General features: G+C 37.5%; 1 protein-coding gene across 1 annotated transcript in view; it reads left to right on the forward strand.

Annotated features, from left to right (window-relative positions):
* The window catches only part of Wdr49 (WD repeat domain 49), a 178656-nt gene that overhangs the window by 139613 nt on the left and 26180 nt on the right, over positions 1 to 12863 (forward strand). Inside the window, exon 17 of the mRNA XM_008830150.1 lies at positions 1004 to 1185. Within this exon, the coding sequence (XP_008828372.1) occupies positions 1004 to 1185 (182 nt within the window). The remainder of the gene's footprint in view (positions 1 to 1003; positions 1186 to 12863) is intronic.

Genomic DNA, 12863 nt, shown 5'->3' on the forward strand with positions numbered 1-12863 from the left:
AAAACCTTGATCTTGTATATAAACTATGAAATAGATTGTCAAAGAGAAACCTTTGCTACATTAAAAATTCATAGACAAAATCTGTGAAGACAATCATAGCCTATTTTTTCTCAGAAAAGTCAATAACTGGATTGGTTACTAAGGGCTTTTTAGGAGCTGAGTCCAAAGAAAGTAGTTGTAGGAAAAATTAACTCAAAAAATGTCAACAAAAGATATGTTATAATTTTTAAATGTTTTACTTATTATTTTTATGTGTATGAGCATTATGCCTACATTTAGGTAAGTGCATCCATGTTGTGCAATTCCTGTGGAAGACAAAAGAAGCTGTTGGATCCCCTGGAAATGGAGTTATGGACAATTGTTAGCTTCCATGTGGGTGCTGGAATTCAAACCTGGATCTTCTGCAAGAACAGTGTTCTTAACCACTGAGCCATCTTGCCAGCCCCTATGTTATAATTTTTATCTTTTTGTCATTCAGGTTTTAAAAGTTGAAACTTCAGTAACTGTTTGCTGTTAGTTATAATTTGATCAGACTTTTTTTTTGTTTCTTTCTTATGACACAGCTAATTTTCTGCCTTTACTAGATACATACATTTCATCTCCCTTAGCAGACTATAAGATCACATGCTATCTTAGTCATTTTCATGTGTGTATATTCCTGGGAGTTCAGTTACTAATATTTTTTAAAAAAATATTTGTAACTTTTTATTTTGTGTATGAAATATTGCCTGCATGTGTATAAGGGCAGCCATGTTGTGCAATGACCACGGAGGTCAGAAGAAGGCATCAGATCCCCTGGGACTATAGTTACAGACAGTTGTTAGCTGCCATGTGAGTGCTAGGAATCGAACCGGGTCCTCTGCAAGAGCAACCAGTGCTCTTAACCACTGAGCAATCTCTCCAGCCCCCATTACTTATCTTATGTGTATGTACATAGTAAATACACATAAATGTTGGCTGAAATAAATTTTATATAAAAAAACACCCTTCTTTTCTCTTTCAGGCAAGTCATTGGCATATTGAAAACTGTTTTTCTCTTCCTGAAAGAGACTCAACTTTAATAGAAAGTGAGAATCAAGAAGAAAACATGAAAGTAAAACCTTTATTTTTAGAAGAGAATTCTTGTTTTGACACCACAGAACATTCTCTTCTTAATGAGGAAAATAAAGATAACTCAACATACATGTAAGTACCTCTAGGCATTATCCAGATGTGGAGTCTAGATAAGATGTGGATGCAGTTGGTCCTAACTTCCTCCAGTGCTCTGTGGTGATCCAAGACACATGGTATGGTGTGGGTATCTTCTCAAGCCCATACCTGTTCTTTATTTTTTGTCTCCATTGAATTCTTAATTCCCCTCTCCCTCCCCCTTTTTTCTCCTCTTTCTCTCTCTCTCTCTCTCTCTCTCTCTCTCTCTCTCTCTCTCTCCCGCCCATGTCTGTGTCTGTGTCTCTGTCTCTGTCTTTCTCCCTCTGAGATCTTGTCATGCAGTCCAGGTTGGTCTTGAACTCAAGGTCCTTCTGCCTCAGCCTCCTGAGTGCTAAGATTGAAGACATAATTTCTGTTCTGTGTCCTTTAGAATTTTATTTTTACTCCATTCCCAACTTGATTGTGAAAATTAGGCCCTTTCCTTAATAAAAATATTTGTCTGATCTATCTCTCTATCTCTATCATCTATCTATCTATCTATCTATCTATCTATCTATCTATCTATCTATCTATCTATCTACCTGCCTATCATCTATCTATATCTATATATCTATCATCACTATCATATCAGAATGTCAGATTTTACTCATGAATCTATCTACCTACCTATCATCTATCTATATATCTATCATCACTATCATATCAGAATGTCAGATTTTACTCATGGATTTGTAAAATAGACAGGGGTGTATAAAAAATCGTTCAAAGATGTTATTTTTTTATACTAACTCTCACTCTCCTTAAGGTTTCTACTCTTTCTGTGTTGCTTAGACTTATCTTTCCTTCACATTACTCAGCAAAATTCCATTCTTACTGTCTACTTGCTCTTGAATGCCAGGCAGCCTCATTATTTGTTTAGCTTTGTTTCCTATATTCTTGTCAACCTATCCTCTCGTAATTTACCTTTGATACTAAACTATCATTTTTAATGGGTGATTCTGTCATTCTACCTTCTACCATAAAACCACAACTGTTTATCATATACATGTATGTTTGGTTTACAAAAATTTCAAATGAAGCACAGAAAGTTCCTCCAGAATCCTCACCCCAGTTCCACATGACATCTTGTATTACTATGGAACATCTGTTACAATTGGTGGATAAACATTAATATTTTACTGTTAACTAAATCGCATAGTGTAAGCTGATTTGTTGTGTTTCAGACTTTCTATGGGTTTTGAAAATGGCATAATGTTGTCTGTACCCAACACTACAGTGTCATAACAGAAGTTTTCCTGTTTTAGTGATGGTCTTTGGGGGGCTAGAGAGAAGAGTCAGCGGTTAAGGGCATGGGCTACTCTTGTAGAGGATCTGAGTTTGATTTCCAGTACCCACATGGAGGCTAACAGCTGCCTGTAACTCCAGTTCCAGAGGATCTGACACCCTCTACTGACCTCCACAGGCACTACATGACATGGGTACACTTAAGCACATGAAGATCATACACTCATACACATAAAATAAAAATGTAAACAAAATATTCTAATGATGGTCTTCGTCCCCACTTATTCATCTTTTCTTCCTGTACCTGATTTAGGCAACCGCTGGTGTTTTCCTCTCTTCTAAGTACTGCCTGTACATGGTGTCTTGTAGTTGTCATGTAGTATGCTGCTGTTTTAGATTCATTTCTTTCACTTACTGATGTACACTTAAAATTTTTCAAAAATTCACTGATGAGTTGAGAGTTAATTTCTTTTTATCCCTGAATAATACAGATGCCTAACAGTTTATCCATTTACTATCTATCAGAGCGTCTCTTGGCTGCTACTACATTTTGGCAATTATGTATGATGCAATTATGAATAATAAGTCTACTTTATGTGGAGGGGCTTATTTCAGAGCTTTGGCCTATTGCGTTGATCTCTCTGTTTGGTAGTTCACCAACATGAACCTGCCTTGATTACTGAGATTTACAAAAAGGCTTGAAATCAAGTAGAGTTTGTTAATAGCATGCCTGCTTTGTTCTTCAGTGTTCTTTTGATATTATTGGGGCTTTTGCTTTTCCATAAAATCTCTAGTCAGTTTGTTGATGCTCATAAAGCAGTTTTTTTAGAATTATGACTGGATTATATTGAATTTACAGGTCAGCTTGGGACAAACAGAACTAAGCCTTTCTACTCGGTATTCTCTATTTATATCAGTCTGTTTTATTTCTTTCCTTAGAATTTTACACTTTCCCTAACATAGCTATCTTTATGTGTACTTTGTTAGATTACAGTTAAATATTTCAACTTTATGCTAATGCAATAAATGGTATACTTTAAGCTTCAAGTTTCAGTTAATTGCTAATATATAAGAATTTGATTTTTGATACTAACTTGTATCTTTAAGCCTTTATCTAATAGCTTATTATTTTCAAAAGCTTTTATGTTAACTGTAGGATTTTATCCATTGACAAACATATCATTTTCAAGCAATGACAGTTTTTATTTCTTTTTTTTCCCAACCTATGACTTTTATTTCCTTTTCTTGTCTTATTACATCAGTTAGAACTTCTGATATGATGTCAAAATCAGTTGAGTAATAGGGATCATTCTTTTTTTGTTCCTGATCATTAATTTCTCATTAAGTATGTTAACTGTACATCTAATATAATCTGTACATCTTTATCAGATTAAGGAAGCTTTCTTCCAAGATTGTTGAAAATTAGTTTCATGAATGGGTGCTATATTTTGGTCAAATGCTTTTTCATTACCTGTTAACCTGATTATGTGATGTTTCTTCCTTAATCTGTTGATGGAGTACACAAATCCATTTTTAAATGGTGAACAATCTTTGCATACTCCAATAAACATCACTTGACTACCACATAATACTCCATTTTATACACTGTTAAAGTTGGCTTAATATTGTGTTATAGATTTTTGAAACTATGTTCATGAGAGAGATTGGTCTGTCCTTTCCTTGTCTGGTTTTAGTATGAAAGTTGTACTGGCTTCCCAGAACGCATTACAAAATGTTCCTTTGCTTCTTTCCATTTTCTGAACCAGATGGCAGAGAACTGGTATAATTTATTCCTTAAATGTTTGCTAAAATTTGTCAGTAACATTATGGGTCTAGTGTTTTGTTTTCGGATGGTTGTTATTAATACCGTAAATAAGTATTAAATGCTTCTTAAAAAGATATTCCTCACAGTATACATGTATAATGATGAAGAAGACTCATTTTAGAGGTAAACATTTGATGTTATTAATTAAAAGATGAAAAAAATACTGTGGTAGTTTGATTTATTCTTAATTCCAAGTCAGGAAAGAAAGTGATTAAAAGTAACATTATTTAGTAGTATAAATTTCCTGCCATGTACCTATTGAATGCCATTGTAATCTTTTATTTTGAACAACAGACTATCAGAGTGAGAACCATCTTTTCTTTGTCCCTGCTTCTCACTGGTCTGTTCCCAAATATTGAAGTTAAGAAATAAAGATGAATGAGAAGGAAAATTCTGGTGTTGAAGGTCTCTAGGCTTAACAGAGCTTACTCTTTTAATGCAGGGGTACAGTTGAGGATTCTTTGATGGCCCTTCTAAAGGACCTCTATACTGAATTGTAGGAAACCAGGATGCCAGGCTGCTAGGGTAAGGAGAGCCTAAACCTTTTAAATCCAGGCTGCATTCTCTGCTAAAGGGAGGGGCACTGAAAACAGTGGCTCTGATAATCCCTGTCTTGCAGAACACTGACAGACTGGCAGGAGAAAGCAGCCTGGTCATAAGTGCAGGCTCCCTGCTCTGTGGGAAAGCATCTTGGTCAACAACCCTTAGCTCATCTCCTTGTCCTGAACAAATAACTCAGCTATCCCTGGCTAAAAGATTAGGCTAGGTTAAAGGTTTACGCCTCAGCTAAAAGCTAAAAGTTTACCATGCTTTTAGCTCTAAGAAAGAAATGTTTCTTTGTACCTTAAATCTTTGTATGTGACTGCCATATCCCACGTGACTGCTAGTTCCTTGGGATGTATAAAAACCATCAGAATTTTAAAATAAATTGGCTTGTTGGAAAGACACAGCTCCCACGGTCTAATCTGTCACCATTCAAGTCCTCTGCCCCAAAGCCAGTAGGTCCCCTGCTAAGCAAAGGAAACCTGAGTCCCAACACTGAATATTTCAAACTAATGCACCAAGTGGTAATCTCTTGAGGTAATGCACACAATGGTGCTTTTATATTAGAGCCCTTGCATGATCCTGCCTGAGTGAACTTCTGTTTGACCCATATCTTTGCAATGCCAAATTCTCTACAACGTGCCTCTTCCAGCCCAGCAAGGTAGTTCCTGGTCACAATACTTTGCCTCTATACCTGTTTGCATATTAATGAGGTATTAATCCACTGTGTCCTCTAAAGTCATAATAGGGTTTCTACTCTAAGTTCATTGACTAGTCAACATTAATTGAGGCTAAAATGAAGGAATAGGGACTGTGCTACACCTCCTGTGGAAGTGGGCCTGAATACACACTTATTTCTCTCTGACACAATGCCCTCTGATATTATCTATCTTGTGCCTGTTTATTCCCCAGTGTGGTAGTGAGTCCAAGCATCCCAAGGTCAATTTTTAAGCAACCTCCTTGACACAGAGGGTCTGTGCAAGGAGTCCACCACTTTGTTTTCAAAGAGTAGAAGACATATTTTATCTTTAAATTAATGCTTTTGCTTTCAGATTCTTTCAACTTGTGCAGATGGAGAGATAGAAGAAAAATATTCTCCTTTAAACGTCCTGATACACAAATTGCACTTTTGTATATGTGCTTCCATTTCTTTGACTGTGGCTTGCCAAAATGTCAAGTGGCCATTTACTTTCAGGCAGAAGGTATTTTCAATTTAGAAATGGAATACATAAAAAATGTAGAAGCAGAGAACACTGAGAATAGAGAGACTTGACCTAGGATGAAGCACTAATTCAATTTGCAGATGAGGAAATAAAATTACCTCCGGGCAACACAGATAGAATACCACTCCCCTTTATGCCATAATCCTAATGAAGTATTTCAGCCAATGTACTTGCTTATCACTCTTTTTCATAAATTTTCATTTCATTTATTAGTGTGTATGTGACAGAGAAAGAGAGAAAGATGGGGGGTGCATGGTGTGCATGTGGGGGTCAGAGGACTATTCCCTTCTCCTTCCACCTTAGGATGGGTTTTAGGGATTGAACTCGGGCTTGAGTGGCAAGTGCTGTTAGCTACTGCACGATTTTGCCAGCTCTAGTGTCCCATTGTTTGTGACAAATTCAGTTACTATTTTAAATCAGTACTTTCTGGTCCAAAAACCAGTGATTTGAACTTTCTACTTCTTTCTCAATTTCTATTTCATCATGTCTAATTTCCTGTTATTCCTTGGCACCTTGTTTTGTGAGAAATAGTGCTAGTATGTTTTTAAACTCACAAATTTCTCTCAGAACTTCAGTTTTGTTCTCTATCAGGTTGAATAGGCAAACATCAGGGTGGTTTTCCTACAAGAGTGTGTCTGTAGGCCCTGGGACATTTTAGGGTGGGGAGATACAACTTTCTCGATTGAGAAGCCTTTTTTCAAATAACAAAATTACACATGAAAAAGTGCTTTTACTCTTTAAAATGATGCCTATTTCAGATAATTGGAATAACTTTGAGATTGTAGTCATGAAAGAGCACATAATAATGTCATTTAGGAATTACTGAAGTAATTGAAAGAAAATGGTTACAAACATATCTTCAGAATGGACTGATCAGCTGCATCCCTCAATTCTCCCAGGGATGGCACCAGGAATGCTACATCGAAACATGCACATGCAGCAAATTTGTCCACTGTGAAGCATCTTTTGAGCTTTTTACAGATTTTACAAATCTTTTTCACCTCAAGAAAACATTTTCTGAATATCAAGTCCCTTTACTTCATCAAATTAGTAAATACAGGGAGAAGATTGTGCCAGTTCCTGTCCACATGCAAAAATGTAAGGGAGAAACAACTGGGTCTGAAAATATAGAGAGACCCAAGGAAAAAGCATGTTTGATAAGTGTGTGAATGCACCTGCTGGTGTGCTTAGATGGGGAGAATGCAGTAAGATGGTTGGGGGCGAAAAGCCATCAATAAGGAGTAGGCAAGAACCACGAAGGAAAAATGAAGTGATTTAAAGCTTTGTGTTCATCTGAATGCCTAAAATTCTCTTCTAAGGAAAAATAAGTTGGTGTATATTATATTCTGGATAAACACATAGTTTTCATAGCACTTAAAATATTTTGTAATGTGGATTGGAGAGATGGCTTAGCAGTTAAGAGCACTGACTGCTCCTGCAGAGGACCGGGTTTGAATCCCAGTACCCACATGGTGGCTAAAGCTGTCTGTAGCTCCAGTTTCAGGGCATCCGGAGCCCTCTTCTGACCTCTGTGGTCATTGCATGACATGAGTGCACTTACATACATGCAGGTAATACACTAATGCACATAAAAAATAAATAAAATATTTTAAAATATTTTGTAGTGTTATATGTGAGAAGTAGGTGGTAAATGTAAGTCCTAGGAGGTGAAGATGAATATATAACTTGCAAGACTAGTAGAAAGGTCTTAATGCAAAGTTAATAACTGATACTGAGAAAAAGATTTCTCCCTTCCTTAATTCTTCCAAAATCATAGGACCATTAGAAAAGGAAAAAAAACCCTTGGAAGGGTTACAATAGGAAATAAAAACCACAGTGGACTTCTGTTTTCTTAAGTGATATCAATATATGTTGTCTTTACTCACAACAATTATTTTTAAATGGGAAGTTATACATAAGATGAACTATTTAAACCATATGACCTTAGGATATATTTTCATTGTCAAAGCCACATATTTTTACCAAGGGAAAATTTGAAAGTATGCATGAGAAAGAAGAAAAAGATGAAATCCTTAGACTAAAATCACTGTTAACTTTTAAGGATTCTGCTCAACAGACTTTGACACAGGCATAATTATAAAAATAAACAATGAAAGCACTATGAAAAGAGGAAAAGCCTCCCCCTCAACCTTTTGCTATAAGGTTTTCAAAAAACTCAGGATTAAAAAACAATATTTTATTTATTATTTTTATTTTATGTGTATGCACGTATTGCCTACATGTAGGTAAGTTCACCCGTGATGTGCAATGCCTGTGGAGGACGGAAGAGGCTGTCAGATCCCCTGAGACTGGAGTTACAGACAGTTGTTAGCTGCCATGAGGGTGCTGGGATTCACACCTAGGTCTTCTGCAAGAACAGTCAATATTCTTAACTGCTGAGCCATCTCTCCAGCCCCCCAAAACTCAGAATTTTTATTTACTTTTATGTATATTTTTATATGAGTGCATTTTTATATGTGCACTACATGTGTGCAGTACCCATGGAGGCCAGAAGGTGTTGGATCCCCTTGGAACTAGAGTATGCAGTTAACCATAGATGCTACATTTATTTATTTTGTGTGTGTGTTTTTGTGTGTACACACATGTACTACAGCACACATGTGGGGATCAGAGGACAACCTGTGGAAGTCAGTTTTCACCTTCACCAGCTGGGTTCTGGGGATTGAACTCAGGTTCTCAGGTTTAGTGGCAAGCTCCTTTACCCTCTGAGTCATCTCATTGACCCTTCCAAGATACCTTAATCATTATATTAAGTTGGATATTTTGGGGGCTGGAGAGATGCCTCAGTGGTTAAGAGCACTGGCTGCTCTTGCAGAAGACCCAGGTTCAATTCTTAGCGCATGCAGCCAATTTGTCCGCTGTGAAGTGTCTAACACTTAGCACATGCAGCAAATTTGTCCACTGTGATGGCTAACAACCATCTGTAACTCCAGTTCCTGGGAATCCAACACACTTTTCTGACCTCCATGGGCATTGCAGGACACGGGTGCACTTGCAAACATGCAGGAAATACACTCATACACATAAAATAAAAATAAGAAATAAAATATTAAAAATTAAAGTGGATATTTTTTGTTTGTGAAAGTGAACATTTTTTCTATGAATATGAACTTCTAGTAATTCAATAATAAATTCACAAGAAGTATTATAAGAATATTAGGCTGAACTCCATGAAATCTTTAAGTAGTACATTTAGGCTGTCTCTGAATAATCCCTATGAGCATTCACGCACTATCTTACACATTGAACTAATGACACAGCTCAGTTAACTCTGTCCTTTCTTATCATGCTCATCAATGTGCATCATTACTCTAGGATATCAAAGAGCAAGTCTATTTCCTCTTTGACTAATTCACATATTTAGCTCTTGTCTATTATTTTAAAAACTGCTTTTGAGGGCAAGATTAGTTATAAGAAACCAAGATAAAATAAATGAAACAGAAATTCACATGAATTTCCTAGTGATTTTACACAAGGTGGAAGGCACACTTCACTTTTAGTGCTGCTTCGACATGTGCATAGCAGTCTACATTCATATATCAGTGTAAGGGACTGATGTTCAAAATTATGTGTGGCATTGATTAATCGATTATCCTGCCAATAGATATCAAGTGAGAAACTGGATGGACAGCTTAAAGAAAAACATATGCAAAATATTAAAGTCCTATTTTAAATTAGGGCTTATCTGACATAAAAATCTTGGAGGACTGTTGACTTTTGATAACAATCTGTGATGATAATGATCCTGTGCCCAAATATCACAAATAAAGTCTACTTTATTTTTTAAATTTAAGCTTTCAAAACCCCAGTGTAGAAAGCTGTCATTTTGGGGGAGAGCCATATCTCTTGACTTTTTGTCTGATTATTCTGATAGTTCCCCAAAGTACCAGAACTTGTTAAAAAAGTGATATTGGAACTCTGTGAGTAAACAAAAAAAAAATCCTATCATTGCATAAAGTAGCCAACCCTTACTGAATCGTTACCATATTCCAAGCACTGTTTGGGGGGTCTTTATGTTTAACTCACTTAATCCTCACCATGATCTTAGGAGATAAGTGTTATTATTATCCCCAATTCACATCTGGGGAGCAGAGACAGAGAGAATTAAGGTATCACCCAAGACTAACCAAGCAGCAAGAGGTGACCTAGGGACTCAAAGCCAGACATGTGGGTCTGGAATTAAAACTTCCCCATATGCTATGCTGCCTGTCTAGCATGCATCAGATGAAAATGCTAAATCATCACTCTCCAAATCATTCAGTATACTTTTGCAGTACCTGCTAATTGTGAACCACTACTCCAGACCCTTTTGATTTCTTTTGATGCCTGATAAGATACTGGAGTATTGTCACAACTATCATCGCTCTTGTCTATACCTAGAGCTGAGAGAAAGGTATCCAGTTGGAGTCTTTTCTCCAAATGGGATCGAAATGAGGCCTGCTGAGGCCATAGCAGACCCCCAGCACCACTGCCTAAGGCAGTATTTTTTTTAACTTTAAAAACAATTTTATTGAGAATTTCATACATGCATATAAGGTGTTTTGAACAAATCCATGCCCACTCCCTCCTCTCCAACTCCTCCCATATCTCCCCATCACTTACTCCTGACAACTTCACATACTGTTTTTTTTTTTTTAATGGGCTTTTTGCTACTCTAATACTCCCTGCTCTGAAGAGGTAACCCTGAAATCTTTTAGGGATTAGATACAAGCTCCCAAATACTTTAGACATTTTTGGCCTTTGGAATAGAGTATGTTGCTAAGAGGTCCAAGGACATTTTGACTTTTAGCCAAGAGACTGGGTACTTTTCTTTGGGGTCTTTTTACCCTAACTGCCTAGCCAATTCCTGTGGGTCTCTCCCTCCCCTTGTGGGCCGTTGGACACCAACCCATAAGAACAAAGGGAGCAGAAGTGATGAACGGGGTCAGGACAGCCCGTGAGCACAGATGGAAAAAACCTTCTGGGGAGTCAGATTCAGTGATACAGCTCCATTTATTCAGTGGGGGTCAGGGAGAAATATAATGTGGAGGCAGCAGCCAAAGCTTCAGCTGAAAGGTGTTCATAGTATGGTTTATTTACATGTGGTAGGGGGATCCTATCATCTGACTATAGGGAAATGCCTAATTATCATATAGAAAAAACCTGGGGGCAGTTTTATTGCAGGTAACTATGACAAAGGACCTGTTCCAAATAAGGTAGAGAACAGGAGGCCCCCACTGAGAAAGGGAGTCCTTCCATATAGCACCGAGCTCCTTAGAGCTATCCGGACATGGTGGACTGCAACCTTAGCAGCAGGGTCTCCCAACAAATTCCTACCTCATATTCTTATCTATCACACCATCCTCTGAAGAGGTTATCCAAATTGCTGATGGAGAATTGGGCTGCAGACCGGGTGAGACTCCCAAAATTGCATAACTCTTAACTGTAGGGGGAAAAGAAAATCCTTGACTGGTGCCTACGATATGTGAAGGAGAAGTAAAGGCAAGAGTAGTTAGCATTACAAGTTCTAGATAGGTAACCAGAAAAAGGTCCAAACAGAGCAAATTTCAAATGTTCATATGAGTCCATTTGAATTTCTTGACGAGACCTTCCAAAAGCAGCCCTCTATTGGGTTCCTCCTCATTTTTCTTTTGTCTGCCAAGGCTGGGCTGGAGAGTAATGGACTCAGGATTTGTTTTCTGGCACTTTGATAGCTGTTGGAGTGGTTAGAATCAGTGCCAGTTCCCTCTCAAAGCCTTCTAGACGGGGGCAGAAAACAAATTTATCCATCATTTTAGAACAATTTGAAAAACAAATGAAAACCAAGCCTTTGTTGCATTGTTTTGTCCTCTCAGGAATATTCACTTCTGTCCACTTCAAGGTACATTGTCATGATAACCACTCTTCAGAATGGTAGATATCTATGGGAAGGAAACAGCAGATCTTGTCCTTTGAATAGGAAGCTGATTTTACCATCTAGCTGTGCACGGAGCTGACCTTTGTCTCCAAACTTTATCAGATTAATCCTATTTCCCAGACAGACCTTTAAGTGAGTCAATCAATTTGTTGTAATTCCCAGAAGATTCTTTTACTTTTTGTCTACTTCTCTCCATCTTGGATATGGCATTTTACGTTCTACAAAAGATACTTAATTCACATTGAGACGTTTTCACATGCGTTTCTAATCTCTATATACATGACTATCACTGGTCACAGTCGCCCACCTTCTGAGCTCCTCGGCATCTGAGCATGAATACAAACTCGTCAGATAGACAGCCTTCCTCTCCCACTAGAGGCTCCATATTCTGCCATCCCTGTCACTGTCCACTGTGTTGTCAGCACCCTCATCCATTCCCCCGTCTGCCCTTCTGGTAAATTTAGTCAGCCAGAGGTCCCTGTTCCAGGAGGGTCAGCTGTTCCTCATCTACGGCAATCCATTGTCAGTATTCCTTTGGATAGAATTGGGGTCTGCTGTTCATTTTTCCAGTAGCATGTTGGGTTACTGTCTGGAAGAGCCTTTATCTATCCTGGCCAACAACTCGACTGAAGGTATCGCCTGTCTGGCTTTGTCAATTGCTTTGGAAGGAATTCTTCTGTATGAAAAAAAAAGAACAAAAAAACAAGTATCTTCTTGAAGCCCCTCAAATTAAGGTAAAGAATAAGAACAAATCATTCTGGAAGAACGCAAAGGAAAATAGCTTTAGATACTTAAGTGACAATAGAATTTATTCTCATAATAGTTTTAATAGCTTTTGTATAATCCTCATCGCTATTATGAGATATAAAATGTATTTATCAAATCTGTAATCATTATGCCAAAAAATCTGAATTACTGTAAT

Source organism: Nannospalax galili, unplaced genomic scaffold (genome assembly GCF_000622305.1).
Source record: "Nannospalax galili isolate Female #2095 unplaced genomic scaffold, S.galili_v1.0 scaffold33, whole genome shotgun sequence".
NCBI classification, from domain to species: Eukaryota; Metazoa; Chordata; class Mammalia; order Rodentia; family Spalacidae; genus Nannospalax; species Nannospalax galili.